Source organism: Eublepharis macularius, chromosome 7 (genome assembly GCF_028583425.1).
Source record: "Eublepharis macularius isolate TG4126 chromosome 7, MPM_Emac_v1.0, whole genome shotgun sequence".
Taxonomy (NCBI): domain Eukaryota; kingdom Metazoa; phylum Chordata; class Lepidosauria; order Squamata; family Eublepharidae; genus Eublepharis; species Eublepharis macularius.
Window position 1 is genome coordinate 91992645 of NC_072796.1, and position 16628 is coordinate 92009272.

Here is a 16628-nt window from a genome sequence, read left to right on the forward strand (position 1 = left end):
TAAGGCTGATTGAGATGACAGAGAACACCACCCTGGGTCTGCATCGCTAATGGCAGAAAATTACCTTTATTATTTTTGAGGTCAAGAATCATTTATAGGAGCTCTGTCTTCTTCCAGCTCACAGGTAGTTTAATCACCTGAGTTGGTATAGACAAACTATATGGACAAACTTTCTCCAGAGATCTATGAAACATCAGACAAGGAGTGGGTAGTGTTGGCCAACTGATGGGTAACTTCCAGGGCTAGAATTTGCTACCGTGATTGTGAGCTAATCTGATCTAGTGGGGAAAGTGTTGGACTTGTGCCAGAGAGACTTGTATTTGAATTTCTGCTCAGCCATGACACTCCTTGCATGTCCCTTTTGTCCAGCCTCATCTGCATTACAAGGCGCTGTTACAACAAAATATGGAAGAGACCCATGTGTGCTTCTCTGACCTCCTCAAAAGAAGGAAAGGGTTATAATTAAAATATGACTTATTCTTTCGAGTTCTTTTCTGATACTGTGATGTAGTGCAATAGTAACACCAGCTGGCCACTCTTGTACATAGGTAAACTATCTTCTGGTTATCAGTTTTGATGAGTTATTTATTTACTTATTTATTGTCTGCCTTTCCCACTGATTTCCAAGATGGATTACGCAGTACAAGTAAAATATAATATAATGAACTGTTGATTTTGCCCAAGGTGCAACCCACCTTGGATCTCAGTGAGAAAGGCGGACTATAAATATATACATAAATAATCTCCAGCATTGATTTTGCCTTTTTCACTGCTGTGACATACTGGTCCATATGACCCCAAGGTCTCTTTTCCTCTGTCTCAGCAAGTTCAGACCCAATCAGCATATTCTTGAAGTTGGGATCCCCCCCCCCGTGTGCATTTCCTTACACTTAATTTGCCACATTGTTATCTACTCACTCACTTTGCAGAGATGCTCCTGGAGCTCTTCACAATCCACTTTGGTTTTCACCATCCTGAATAGTTTTGTGTCCTCTGCAAACTTGGCAACTACATTGCTTACTCTCAGTTCCAGAGCACTTATGAACAAATAGCACCAGCCCTAATAGTGATTCTTGTGGGATCCAGTAGACTTAAGGACCAATCCTCCAGGTAGGCAGGTGACAGCTAGAGACAAGGCTTTTTCAGTAGTAGTTCTTCACCTTTGGAGTACCTTCCCTCTGGAAACTTAGTGACAACTACCTTATCCTACTATATAAAAGGCAAACTGTGTTGGCAATGACACGCTTTTTATCCTTGGGCAGGCACATTGCTGATGACTTTGGCCTCAAGGCTGCTGTGAAGCGTCTGCTTGCTGCTGGGAGAGGGCCCACTGAATCGATGGCCTAAACACTTCTCCCCACGTCTCCCCTCAGCACCCTCCCAGTCTGGCCTCCAGGCCACTGTGAAATGCCTGCTTGCCGCTGGGAGGGGGCCTGCCGAATCAGTTTTCTAGAGCCCATTCACACAATGGGCATAGTTGCTAGTTTTCCTATAAGTGTCAGGCCAAAACATTTCTTCCCAGGCTTTAATTGAGTGGTTTTAAACTGTTTTTATAAACTGCTTTTAGCCTGAGAACTGTTCTGTGAATATTGTTTTAGGATGCTAAATGTTTTGTGCTATTTTTATGTTCTGGCTGGGGTTATACTGGTTTATTTCAATAATAATTTTATGTCGGTTTAATGGTTTTATTGTATTGTACATTGTAAGTTGTCTCCAGAAGGTTTCTGAGAGTAGGTACATACTTTTTCTAAATAAATCAGTCCTGCTCAAATTATGTATTCCAGACCAAGTCTCATTGAAAAAAGTGGGCCTTACTTCTGAGTAAAGCATGGATCAGATTGGGTTGTAAAAGGCATTCTTTAGAAAAACTTAGGAACACACTCCGCCAACTCGCACGTTCTTGTTTCTGTTCTCCTGGGCAGCGAAGCGCCGCTCCGGCTTCTTCGACGGTCTCTGCCCAGCCCTTTGCGCTTTCCTCCCAGCTCAAGTTCCCTTGGGAGACTCGCGCCCAGCGCGAGCTCAATGGCCGAATCAAGGCGCTCCGCCCGCTCCGCTCCGCTCTCGGGCCGCTAAACAATCAGCCACGCGCTGTCGCGGCGTTCAGCCTCAGCGCCAACCAATTCGACTCCTCGACGGTCCGGGCCCCTCCTTCCCGCCTCGCCTGCCTTCGCGCCCTCTCAGTGCCTAACAATAGTCTCCCCCTCCCTGAGGCGGAAGTCTCGGCATTGACCAGCCGGCCATGGGGCTCCCGGAGCGCTCCCTCTACGCTTCTCGGTTCCCTTGGCTTCTAGGCACCTGCCTGCCATTCCAGCAGCCCTCCCTCCGCTGTCCGCGCGCAACCACTCACGTCCCCTCTCTCTCGTCTCCCCCACTGACAATGCCGACTTCCCCGCCCCGTCCTCACCATTCACAAGTCCCATTCATAGGCTCTCTTCGGCGAGACGCGCGCCGCCCTCCCTTCCCAGCCACACGCCCACCCTCAGCTCTAGCCCTCCCCAAGCGAAGGGGCGCGGGCGGGTGGGCGGCAGAGGCTGCGCTCGGCGTCCGGACTGCCCTCCTCATCTCCTTCCCCGGGGCAGGGGTACCCTCGCCTCAGCGCCTCTAACAAAGGGGAGGCTGGGGAGGCGAGCGCGCGAGGCGAGCGCGGCAGCGGGCTCTGTCCGGATGCGGCGAGCGGCCGCCTGAGCAAGGAGGGAAGGCAGGAGGGAACGCGACGCTTTCCGCCATGGGCTGCTGCACCGGCCGCTGTACTCTCATCTTTCTCTGCGCTCTGCAGTTGGTGAGTCGCTGCCCTTCGCAAAGTGCCCCGTTGCCATTCGCCAGGAAAGGAAAGGCTCCCCTCGCAGTCCCATCAGGACTGCCCCGGTCGGCACGTCTCTTTGGGGTGAGGGGTCCCAACGTGCAGTGGACCGGCTCCTCTTCCACACCACCTCCCGCCGGTTGGGCACTGCCAACTCTTCTGCAGTTGTTCCTTCCTCTCTTACTAGAACAGCTTCTACCTAATGGTGACTGACTGTTGCTCTGGAAGCACGGAGGATCGCTCTTGCTTTTTAGGCATTTTACCAACTCCCCCTGGACACAGGTTATCTTCGGAATGAAGCTGCTGGCAACCTGTCGCCTTTTGGGGCTGTGCAGCCTGTCAACTGAGTGATACCTCGGGTCTCCAGGAGAACAACTGCAGAGGATGAGGGACAGAGACCCTCCCACATAGGAGGGACTGGTGGATACTCAAGTCGATTGATGCTTGATTTTGTCACAGTTCTCTTAAGATTAATCTCCTAACAGAGGTCCTGTTTAGCAGCTGGCATCTTTTCTTTTAGGATCCAGAAATGTGAGGATCTAGCACCCTTTCCCCCCTGCTACTCATTTTGGAGTGCAATCTTAGCTGTAGGAAATAATAGTACCAGAGAAGTCACTGCATGTTTCCCATGAAATCAACATGTTACCCTTTCATGCTCAGAGCAATGGTAGTTTAGGTTTTTATTTGATTAAAGTTGTGATTTAAATGTTAATTTTATCGCATTTGATAAAAAGTATGCTCTTTTTCTGGATGAGTATATGCTCTCAGAGAATAAGGGCTCTGGGATGATGCTTGGTTCTTTTCTTTGGTTTCTTGTGTATTGTTGAAGGTTCTCTATGCCTGTCAGTTCTCTTGGATTTTGGTTTGAGATTTACTTCAAGGCAGCTTAAAGAATCTTGTGGTGTGAGAAAAGGTTTCCTGAGTCTCTTACAGAGAAATTAAATCATATATTTAAATTTCACACAGTTCTCTCTCATATTCACATTGTCTTTTCTTGGCAGCTGGGTGTTTGCTTCATAATCAATATGAGGTTAAAGTGTTCAGACAGCACTGAGGGTCTGATTATGAGGGTAATGCATGCCTTTTAAAAATGAGTTCAGGATTACAAGATGAAATCATAACTGTACTCAGATAATTTTCCCCGGTCAAAGTTGAAATTTATAGCATTGATTTAAAAATGGTTTTGTTGCAGCACATTGGTTAGAACATTGCTCTTTACTTTCATGTTGCTGAGAGTCAGTGACTTGTTTCTGCTAAATGCAGGGGGGAAAGATTTGAATTTTAAAAACAAAAATCAGGACACCTTTCTGGGTATTTCCTTGTGGGAAAAAACATATTTTTTGTTCTGAGTAAATCTTCATTTTATCTGCATGGCTCAAAGGTGGTGGTACCAGATTAACTCCTCTTTCCTTTGCTCTGAATAAATATGTATGTGTGTATGTCTCATTTCATTTCTACTTGTTATTGGATTTTCATTGTTTACTGAAGTTAGTATAATTACTTCCATGAAAAGAATTACTGAAGGATTTAATTCCTAACAGAATATTTAAAACAGCAGCATTCCTTCAGTGGTTTGTCTTCATTTATACCCCACCTTTCTCCCTAACCTGTCTTTCTCACTTAGACTCAAAGAGGACTACATATTGTAAAACAATGCAGTCAAATAGCATGAGAGTTCTAATGAACAGTGCAATAGGACTAGGATTACAAACATTAGACGCAGTGCAAAAAAGTATCAGATAATGACATTGTAAACCATTGTTATTTCTTATGACTTGAATAGTTGATCTGGTTTAGCTGTTGGTTTCAGGAACGGGAAGGAGGAAGCAAAGTTCAGAAACTTAGTCTTGAATATATTTGAGATTAAATTGCCAGAAAAACAACAACTTGGAGCTGTTTAGAGCAGGTAATGGAGAGAATGCCAAACTATAACATAGAAGCAAGCAGCATTAACCATGGGCATGCAACAAAAGTGTGATGAGTTCACTAGCCCGCTGAAATTTATGAATTGAACCGAAGGATTCCTTCCATTAAAGGAAAGAGAGTCCCCACATCCAATGCTATGCCTTTTCTTATTCTTACTGTTTGGGATTTTGACAATTCCATTCATGTTTTTACAATTCCATCCTCAGACTTTGAATTGAGGAGCTGATTGGTTAGATCCCAAAAGACCTGCTTTGGAATAGGCTCAGCCATATGAGGACACTGAACTTAAGGGTACTTCTGGGCTGGTGTTTACTTTTAATTTTTGAGCTCCTCCTCCCTGGCTATTTTGTCTAGCAACTCTTCTCAATATTAGTAAGATTTTGCCAGGGATAAACATAGGAAGCTAGTGATAAAGCTCTAGCCCAGGGTTTGCAACCTTTTCTCCTTGGAGGAATCCCTGGATTAATTTTTCAAATCCTGAGACACCCCGACTTATGAACATGTTTATAGGCTGGAAAAAGTGGATGATGAGGAGCACCATTCAATTACTGCTAAATTATAGTCAAGAAAATTTATTTGTAAAGAGCTTTTTTCTCCCTTATCACTCTCTCTCACACACACACCCTTAATAACAGTGATATTTTGAGAGAAATATAGTTATTTGCAATTTTTCATAGTATTTCAAAAATGTTATTTATCTCACAATTTCTTGTGGAATCTGCGAACCCCTGATGGAAAGCTCTGTTCTAGCCTCAGCATGTCCTGTAAGACTCATCTATGTTGTAATGTGATCTGTATTTATAAGACTATTGACCACATAGTTTTATTCTTTTTGTGTTTTTGAAGAATAAAAATAATAGTTACATAATTTTGAAAGCATTACTCAAATATAAACACTTCTGTTCAGATGAGTTTCCCTCCTGCATATTATAGTTGAGAATCATTAGCCAAATGAGACCATTTCAGATCCAATCAAATGAAATGAGATCCACAGGGTAGAAGAAGCAATGTAAGAGCCTAAAGCCCATGCCCAGTTGTGCCTTCTCCAAAGGTACTTAATAAATTTGTGATTTGTCACTCAAGTGCCCATCAGGAAGGCTGGAAGACCTTCAAATAGACAGCCAAGCATATTAGGAGCTACAATCAGATAGCATAAACCATTAATTCGTGCTTAATTGTCTTGTAGATTGTCTTAGCCACACTGAGTTCCTCTTCAGGTACCATGCTCAGTTGGCAGAGTAGCATTTAACTAGCATTAAAGGTGATTAGATAACCTATTGAGGAACATATGTGTAGTTTGTGCTTTCATTTGAAAAAAAACTTTCTCGCACACTGATTTTTACCTAACTGAAGATACCTTTACTAATTACAATGTTCAGTTCCAAAATTATTCATCTTGCTGATATAAGAGGGAGAATAAAGAGTGAAGCAGACCATTAAAAAGATGTTAACACAGGTTACAATGAAAGTATTTATTATTCTATTAGATTTCTTGGTCGCTGTAAATAGTACTATAAGTAGTACTGAATAGCTGTAAGTAGTACTGAATAGTGAATAGGCCCTGTAATATGTAGAAGATTGTATATAAAATATTTCAGAAACATATATATTTTATAACAGGTTCATCAGATGATCAAAAAGCTTTCAGAACTGGTGCTAACACAACACCTTCTAATAGTACATTATTTATAACCCCCTGTCAAATTCCACATAATTTTAGTGACTGATAAATTCCAATCACAACACATTATTTTATAAGAATATGCTTCCATTAAGAAATAATAAAACTACAGTACCCATAACTCTGGGAACTAAATTTTAATCTAGTAGACACCAACAAAGTATTTTGGAGAAGAAAGTTGTGGTGTTGAACTGAAGTCAGCTGAAGTTGTCACCCCTGGATATGTGTGCTGGAGATGTGTGTCTTCTTTGCAGTGTAATGGAGCCACAGACCTTTTAAAAAAACTTTTCCAATCACTAGGCAGCATACTTTAGGGGTTATCTCCAGGCTCTTGGACTAAGGACCAAAAATGTGAGGCATGATGATTATTGATGCCTGTAATCAGTCTTTTCCATCCTTCCTTTAGTTGCCTTTAATAGTGTTTAAACTGTCTCTTTTGAACAATCAAAATGGTCAGTAATCTCTTAGAGTTAGTATGCCTGTAGGTTCTATAAATTCTACAGATTTCTTGGAGCATACAACAGCAATCTCTATCAAACCAATATTTATTTCTATTTTGGTGACCAAGGGATGATCACATCACTTTTTTGACCAACCGATGGGAGAGGGAGGAGGGACTACTTTTTTCAGCCGATGGGGGGAGAAGGAGGGACTGCTTTCAAGTAAACCTGAAGTGGGAAACCTGAATCTTTTTTGGATGCACACTTCTAGTTGTATTTATATCAATTCAAACACACCTATAAGTATCAAATGAATATCATTGTGTCCTCCCCTCAAAAATACAATTAAGATCCCTACTGCACCACTCCCAGAAACCTGACCTGAGCAGACACCAGGAAAGGTACCAATAATACATAATAGCTTGGCCCCAGAGCCTGGCAGCAGCCCTGGAACTTAAAGGGGTAAATCCATACTGCACCACTCCCAGAAACCTGACCTGAGCAGGCATCAGGAAAGGTACCAATAATAAATAATAGCTTGGCCCAGAGCCTGGCAGCAGTCCTGGAACTTGAAGAGGTAGATCCCTATCCCACCACACACAAAGAAAATTCAAGCTCCAATGCACTCTATCAAAATGCCAACAGCAACTGTCTCTCCACTGTCTGCAAAGTCAGAGCTGGGAGCCCCCTCCCCCCTGGTCTTTGGTCCCTTGTTGTAACAAATTTGGAGCTCCACACTTGAAAGGAAGACCTGCCTATCAAGCTAAATTGGGCTTCAATTGGGGTTTCCAGGGCAACAGCAGGAGTTCAGACAGCGTTCAGACAATCCCTGCCTAAGTTGCCAAGGGAATTGATTGCAGGTGCCAGACTGTCTGGCTTGACGAACAGCAACGAACAACAATGAACAAGGCTTGCAATGACCACCTATTTGTTTAGAATGGGGCCTCACGAACAGCTTGTTCACGAACAACAGATTGGGCTGTTTGTGGGGTTTTTTTGTTAGTATTGCTGTTCGTGCCCATCTCTAGTCTTGAGTAAGACCTACTGGAACCAGTGAAACATTCAGTTGCATCTACCAAGACCCACTGGGGCTAGCGTTATTGATTTTATTTCAGTACTGTTCTGGGAGGCTAGGAATCTGCTCACAGAGACAGCGCTAGGAGGAGAAGCTAATCCTTTCCTCTAGGCTGTTTTTCATATCAAAGTTGCTCCCAAGTTACAGTTCGGTCTCTAGGGAGAAATACAGATGACTGATACATTCACTTGGATGCATCCCCAGAGACATATAGACTGGTTCTTACACTGATATATGAACCAAATCTTTAGTATCTTGTAGTATCTTGTAGAGTCTTCTACAGCAAAAGTAAGTTCTTCCCATAGTCACAAAGCTTCATCAGACTGCAGTAAGAGTCTGTCCATATATGAAGCTAGAGATGTGAAGGCCTGGGAAAAAATACTTGGGAAAAATGAGAAGAGTTGGCTCTTTTTTTTTCAAGAACTTTCAACCCAGTGTCTCTAATGGAAAATTTGGGAGAGAAATGGGGGGGGAAAGCTCTTCGAAAATATTTTCTCTTATATAATGAATAAAATGCCAGTTTGGTGTAGTGATTAAGAGTGGCAGACTCTAATCTGGAGAACCGGGTTTGATTCCCCTCTCCTCTTTTTGAAGCCAACTGGGTGACCTTAGGTCAGTCACAGCTCTCCGGAGCTCTCTCAGCCCCACCCACCTCACAGGGTAATTAATTCACTTTGTAAACTGCTCTGAGTGGGTTTTAAGTTGTCCTGAAGGGTGGTATGTAAATTTAATGTTGTTGTTACTATTACTAAGGCAAGATTTGTCACTCAGAATGTATAGCATGAAAATGTTTGAGGACTCTGAAACAGAGTCTCTGTCCACACCCTGTGCAAGTACCGAGTCATTACTGACCCATGGGGGGACGTCGCATCATGACGTTTTCTTGGCAGACTTTTTATGGGGTGGTTTGCCATTGCCTTCCCCAGTCATCTACACTTTACCCCCAGGAAACTGGGTACTAATTTTAGCGACCTCAGAAGGATGGAAGGCTGAGTCAACCTTGAGCCGGCTACCTGAACCCGGTTTCCGCCAGGATCAAACTCAGGTCGTGAGCAGAGCTTGGGCTGCAATACTGCACCTTACCACTCTGCACCTACAACAGAATTTGTTTTCTGCCTTCAACTTTTATTTTTCCTCCCTCTTAGATGGTAAAAAGTTAAATATCAGTGTGCTATGTTCGCATAGTGTACAGCAGTTTTCAACTTTCTCAAGTATTTGGTGTACTTACAGAAAATGAAGACAGTTATACTTTTAAATTCCACAAATATGCCAAATAATACAATTCTTTATGTTAAGTAAATTATAGATAATGAATTTTATGTTGCTCAATCAGTTAAAAATTATATTAGATAGGAAAGTAAGTACTGCATGTATTTCAATTTCCCCCAAAATCCACCCAATGTATCCTGTGGTTTGAATTTTCCAGAAATTTTACATTTCTTCTTGGAGTACAAAGTTGTAGACATCTCAGTGTAGCATACATTATGAAGAGAAAATTAGCTTTAAGGCTACTTTAAGTGCATTTTATAAAATGATTTTTTGGGTGTTATATGTTGTTTTGGAAAAATGTCAGTTTATTAAGAATATAGTGATAGGAAAGATTTCATGAATTTAGAAACATGAAAACCTGATAAATAGAGCAGTCATTTGCTGTGAGCCAATGAAACAAAAGACTGTTGTAGCAGATAAGAAGAATTTCCCTGTTGGTAACAGAAAAGAAGGTTGTATGTGTACAAACACTGGTGTAAGGGGGAAATTGATTAATAGTACTGACAAATATAATGATTACAGGAATTAGTCTGTTGTTTTAATTAAGGAAAGCAGGTGCTCTGCATAAGCTCAATCTCATTGAAGTAGATTAGTATTTTCATGGGAACACTTCTTAGTGAAGTGACCCCTCTACATGCATCTTTTGCAGAGTAAGATTTTCATCAGTATTACTCGATCAGTTTGTGACATTGTAATTATCTTACTTAAAGATGAGCATAGGGCCTGACTATTGCAATCATTCTAAGATGAATGCTAGGTTAGCAACAGTTGTATACGAGACAACATTTTAAAATGTTGTGCATTTGTGAATAATTCAATGATTACAGTGAAAGATTCTAAACATCAGAACCAGAGCCACCAGATTATTTGTTTTGAAGTATAATTGAACTGTTGTTACATAGTCTGGTCAATTTGTTCATAGTTTTCATCTTGCTGAGAAATCTGAAATTTATGACTATTCTTCCCCATTGTCTCTGTAATTCATTTGGGAAGCATGCCAACACTGTATTAAAGTTATTTTTCATTTATTTTTCTTCATTTATATGCTTCCTATCTCCTGAATGAGGACCCAAAGCAGCTTACATTGTTCTCTGCTCCTCCATTTTATCCTTACAACAACCTTGTGAGGTTGATTGTTGAGCGTGTATGACTGAGTCAAGGTCACCCAAGAAGCTTCCACAACAGACTGGGGATTCATAACAGGGTCTCCCATATCCTAGACTAACCACTAATCATACTAGATCTCATATCACCTTGATTCTGAGTGAATTTTAACTGTGCCATGTCATTTCTAATCTTTTATGCTAATAGAAAATTTCAAGTGATTGTACTCCTGCATGGTAGTTTAAGGGTTCTGAGATGAAGCTAGTGAAGAAATTAAAAGGAGGGTGTGAAAGATTTAAGTGAAGCCTGTAAGGACTGGGGCCAAAGAAGATTGTTCAGGTCCTATGGAAGTGCATTAATCTGTCCCTTATATTTTCAGATTCTCATGAATCAAGATCTGATCAAGAATTCTAGAGAGTGTGCAGTACTTGTATTAGCTAGTCATACTTACCTAAAAGTAATGTTCCTCATTGGAGCAGCTGCAGTGTACACTGTGTTACTTGAAGCTTTAAAATACTTTAGGGCATAGAATGTTGGCAACTGATGCTGTAATTGTCACATAAAAGGAAATTGTTTCCTAAACGGAAAATTAGTTTTCCAAACAGATGCATGTATTAAATGGTTTTTGAGCTTTGTTAAGAAAATAGGCAATTGGATTAAAAGAGAGAAGGAGACCAGAATCTCTAGAGTATGATAAACATAGAAACATAGTGCTATCCTAAGCAGAGTTACTCCAGTTTCAGCTCAAATGATTTAAATGGATGTAGACTGGAGTAACTCTGCTTAGGATTGCACTGATAACGTATGCATTTATTTATTTTTCTTCATTTATACCCCAGCTTTCTTCCCAACGGGGACCCAAAGTGGCTTTCAGAAATTATTATTACTTATCTTTACTCATTACTTACTTTCTGGAATATGTTTTTTTCAAAGAGATTTTAGGTACATATTTTATACTTTGGCCTTAAAAGCACTCATCTAGGTTGCTGATCATACTGAACTGTATCAAGTAATCATCTGGATTAGACATGGGCACGAACCAAAAAAAATTAATGAACCAGCAGTTCAGTGCTGCCGATGAACCCGAACTAATGAACTGAAACAAACATTTCCCGCTGATGAACCGGTTTGAGATTCGTGGTTCGTGGGTATCAGAACAGCCCCTGTTGGACTTAGAGAGCCCATATTCCCAGGGAGTGTTTATCAGGCTCTCCTCCAGCCAGCAACCAAGTTTGGTCAAGATTGCAATAGGGATCTTGGAGTTATACCCTCTCCAATCCGAGGCCCCCAGGAAACTCCCATTCGATACAATTAGAGCCACCGGTTGACGTTGGCCCAGTGTACAAGGGGTTGGCTGTCAGAACTGCCTATCAGGGTTTGCAGGGATGAGATTGGAGTGACCATGGCTACAGAACACCCCCCTTCCCCCTCCCTCCCCCCGGGGTGTCTTCTCCCATGTAACCAATTTGTAGCTCCATGGTTGGAAGGAAGACCTGCTGATCAAGGTAAGCTGGGCTTCGATTCGGGTTTCCAGGGCGACAGAAGGAGTGCAGATAGAGTTCAGGCATTCCCCCAGCTCCATTTCCAAGGGAATTGATTGATGGTGCTGACTGTCTGGCTTCACAAACCGCGGGCAAATGCAACGAACCGGGTTTCCAACGAACGCTGGTTCGTTGGCCATGGACCCTCACGAACCGCTGGTTTGCGAACAGATGATCAGGCGGTTCGTGGGTTTCTTTTAGTTCGTAATGCGGTTCGTGCCCATGTCTAATCTGGATATCAATGATGTTTATGATCAGATCCAAATGTTCTGGATGTTTACTATCCTGTTGATGGTGGAACTGAAACATAGCACTGAAATTTTATTTCACAACTGGACTTTGCTTAGGAACTCCACCTTGACCGTGTGTTGCACAATGGGAGAAGTCCCAACTCTGAAAACTGAGGGAATGGAACTGTTCTGAGTTGCTCATTCCGATTCTGATTTTTATTTAACAAATCATTGCTAATGTTGTCAGCTCATATTCAGCCTTGTTTCCGCAAATATGGGTTTATTATTAAGACTGAATATACATATCACAGTTATATTGTTTATCCACACTGAAAGTACTCATTTGTTAAATAAAACTACTGCTGCTTTGGGAAATTTGAAAAAGGGCAAAATATCATGAACTGTATGCCCAAAATAATGTCCCTTACTTACCGTTGATCTCATTGTCCATCTCAGAAGTTCAACATGTCCTAAATAGTGTTTGCTGAGGGACTGTTTGTTTTTATTGCAAAAAGCATAGTACGTCATGATACCATACAGAGACTTGGAAAAGCTTACTTTCAAGACATTTTATCTTGCACTAGGTAAATGCTAGCATCAAGGTAAGAATGCATAGAGAATGTTAACTCTGCAAAGCCTTGCTACTTGTAGAAACTAGCAGATTTATTAATACTTCAAGGCACCTCAAAAGTCTACAAACTAAATCAAGATAATTTCATTTGCAGAATGTTGTTTTACTCTTTGTTCTATCCACCCATTTCTATCTTTCACATTGTTACCTTGCCCTTATGCCAGGAAGCTCCAGGCAGGCTGTGTGCCCCCCCTTCTTATTTGCTTCACTTTCCTTCCTTTTGTTTCACTTTCTTCTGTTTCTCCTTGGAAGGTCCGCTGATGGATTCTGGAGAAACCCGAGTAGAAGGTTTGCTGAGTTTCACCTCCAGTAGGCTCTGAGTTCCCAGAGTTATTGGGAACTTGAAGATTCTCATCCATCAACTCACCCCAAAAGGCACCTTGGATTGCTCTTCTTACTAATGCTGAGACACAACAGCTGAAGGAAAGGCAGCCTCAGCAACAACCCCCTGCCCAGTATTAGCACCTGATGGCATCTCTGTGGGTGGTGCTATAGCAGTAGCCTCAGTGAAGAAGGACTTTCAAAGCCTCTTCATTACACCACCCAGGGTGCTGGAAGGTTTTTGTGGACAGGGATCTGCACAGGAGGAGGGAAAGGCACAGCTGCCTCTCCCTTCCTTCCTGCTACTCTTCTGCCTTGCCTCTCCCCCAGGGCCCTGCTGGACTCTTTTCCTATCGCTTATTTTCTGATTTTCTGTCCCTTTGGAGTCTGACTACTATTTTCACAGAGTAAGCTGGCTGAGCTGCACTACATTTGCTAATAGCACTAACCAGCAATTTTTTCCACCTACCCTCCCAATTTGGGGGGGGGGGTTGAGGAACTTTAATGAGGTCTTGTACCTCCAAGGAAGAAAGAGCTTGTCCTAATTTTAATATCTGTAATGCAGAAATTTAGAACAGGGTTAGAAAGATTGCATTTGTTCACTTTTCTTTTGATCTTTGCTCAGTGTGTGCTTTATTCTTTTATTAAATTATGTGTGCGCTTTATTCTTTTATTAAACCTTTATAGTTTGAATACTGGAAGTCTGATTTCTGTACCCATATCAGACCTCTCTTAGTCACATTTACCAAAAAAGAAGTAAGAAGGGACAGCTTGATCTTTCCAACCCCAAATGTGCAAAAGAGAACACAAGAGTTCCAAGTATCCTGCTGGAGATGCTCTTATAAGTGAGGATGTGTAAAAATATGAGCATGTATGGGTTACAAGGGAGTAATGGAGTGAAGGGCATCCTCAGGCTATGAGTTAGGACAGTGATGGAGCTTTTGAACTCCCTGTGGTCAGAAATGAAGCCTCAAGAGAACCATTTTTCCATACTGACACTTCCCCATCCAGAGTGAAGGTCCATGTCTCTTTCTCCTTTGCATGAAAGAAACTGCTGTATAAGCTTTAATGGAAGGATAAGAAAGTGATTCCTATAGCGCAGGAGGAGAGGCAGTGAGCTACTTTTATTGCTTGAAGTGTGACTGACCTTCTGCCCACCCTTGAAACAGGCCCATACCTTAACCTTCAGAAGAACTGAGCCCTTCCTGATAAATGCTCAGCTTTTTAGTAGAAGATGATAGTCCAGTATCTTTCAAAAGGTGCTTGAACTTTTCAGGATGAGGCCATAATGACAGCAACCATGCCGCTGAATGTGTGTTGTGTAAGTGCAGACACGATCAGATATGACCATTAGATGAAATCATTGAACCATTAGGAAGCCAAGGGAAAAAAGTACTTTTTTTCTAATCTAAAAATGTTGTGGTTGAGAATACACACATAGTGACATCCTCAGGGGATGATTTCTTTCACACATGAATCTGCCAGCCCTACTGTCTACCATTTCAATACTATGGCAGTTTCACTTTGTAATGTTTCATAGATATTGACACCATACTGACGGTCTTGGATCATTTATTATTAACATCTAAGCAATTCTGCAAGAGTAAAATTGTGTTCTCCTTATTGATATTTCTTTTAACCCTTCAGCTTTTGACAGACTCTTGCAGCTCTGGCTTTGCTGCATTTTTCTTTCTTTGCAACAAGAGTGAATGTCAAAATCTGCAGGCTGTCCTTCAAGATGCATCCAAGGCAAGCTAGATATCGATTTCCTAGAAACGCCTCCTAGTTTGAGCCTATCCTTTCAAGTAATCACAAGTCCTTCTAACTAGTTGTTATAAGCTTACATTCTTAAAAAAATATTCAGCATCCAACTGTGGAAATTGTTGTGCTGCTTCACAATAAAACAAAAGTGGAAAGAAGTTTATTCTTCTGATGTCACCAAGTGTATAGTAGCCATGGATACAGCATTTACATCCAGCATTTGCTCTGAAGATTATTAGGCTCTGTTCTTGTTTCATTAAAGGTATTTGTGAGTCTGCTAGAAGATTTTCCACAGAATGTTCCATGTTAGCGGCTGTACTGCATGAGAGATGGTGACTGTATTGATTTCTTGGAGATTCCCAGTAAACTCCCATGGACCATGAGAGACAATTCTCCAGGAGTTGGCGTGTCCAGGTACATCACGCTCGCCACAGGGAACTGCCACTCTGCAGAAGCATTTCCAGAGGCAGTTCAGTGCATGTCCATGACATAAGAATCCGGTCTTTTATCTCACTCTTTCGCAACAGCTTGGAAAACTCTTCGTTTAGATTTATAGTTAGTCGTTGTCACTTGTGAGCCACTGATAACCTGTAATGTTCCTTTCTCCCTGACAGTCAGACACGTTTTAGCTGTTAAGGTGCAGTCAAACAGTGTGTTGAATGTTCAGGTCTCATGACTGCTACCTAAAAGCAGGGCATGAGTGAGTCAGCAGGTGATTAAACATCCTTGATAAATAAAATCAGTTCTCCATCACAGTGGATTACTTTTCAATGCAGGCAGCTTCTTTCATACATACCTAGTCTTTCTGTTATAGGCATAATATGTACCAGTCAGAATCAGACTGGATTGCATGACACCAAGTCTTGTGTTAACCATGAGACATTTTCTTCATTCATTTAAGCCTTTCCTTCTGAGTGCATCTAAATTTTTGATGAAAGTTGACCCTTAGGATAACGTGGTCATGTTCCATTAGTACAATGGCTTGCCTTTTGAAAGAATCTAGCAACAATATTATGCCTAATTGTTTACGTGAAAGAGCATGAAAAACGGTGGCTTTCCTTAGAGTGTTTACCTCTGTGCTTATACAAATCAAACCATATCTGCTATGATAGACATCCATGGAGTTCTGCTTATAAGACTGTTTATTATCTTGCCCTTTCCTTTTAAAACACCCAATCTTCATCCTTAAACTTCACTAAAAGAATCTGGTAGTTTATGCAACAAATTTTTTTGCCCTGTTGCTTGTCTCCCCTCCGCCCCCCAAATGGTTAGTAAAATCCTGTAAGGGAGGCCAGGATCATAAAAATCTATGGAGTGTAGTAAGTAACACTACATTTATTTTAATGAGCAAATTGTTTTATTTGTTTTATACAGTGGGAGTCAATAGAGTTGCTGCATTTGGCAGTTTTACAGTTCAGAGATTTCTGGATTCATTCAAGAATTTTACTTCTGCACATAGTCATGATGTCTGACTAGTGTTAATAAATCTTCAAATGCAAAGATCTTAGGGTGGCGTACATGATCTTTTCATACTCCATTTTTCATACTCCAATTTTATTATTGTAACAACTCTGTGAAATATGTTAGGCTCAGAGAGACAAGGTTTTTATTTATTTGTTTATTTATTTTATTTATTTCAAATTTCTATTCCGCCCTCCCACGAGCAGGCTCAGGGAGGATAACAACATGTTAAAATACAATAAAAATTCATCTACATTGAAACATTAAAACAACAGTGTATTAATACACATTTAAAACAGGATAGTGGACAGCCTTCACAGGGAGTGTTAAGATTTTATACATCTCTTTTTTCAGACTGGTGGAGGCCCAGCCTCAGCCATATGCCTGG

General features: G+C 41.4%; 1 protein-coding gene across 3 annotated transcripts in view; it reads left to right on the forward strand.

Annotated features, from left to right (window-relative positions):
* Positions 1–2576: 2576 nt before the first annotated feature.
* Positions 2577–16628, forward strand: part of NKAIN3 (sodium/potassium transporting ATPase interacting 3) — a 380362-nt gene continuing 366310 nt past the window's right edge. For 2 of the 3 annotated variants that reach the window (XM_054985180.1, XM_054985179.1), the window contains exon 1: positions 2577–2779. In XM_054985180.1, the coding sequence (XP_054841155.1) occupies positions 2726–2779 (54 nt within the window). In that variant the 5' untranslated portion in view covers positions 2577–2725. Of the gene's footprint in view, positions 2784–16628 lie in introns of all 3 variants that reach the window. The other variant, XM_054985181.1, reaches the window with a different exon arrangement.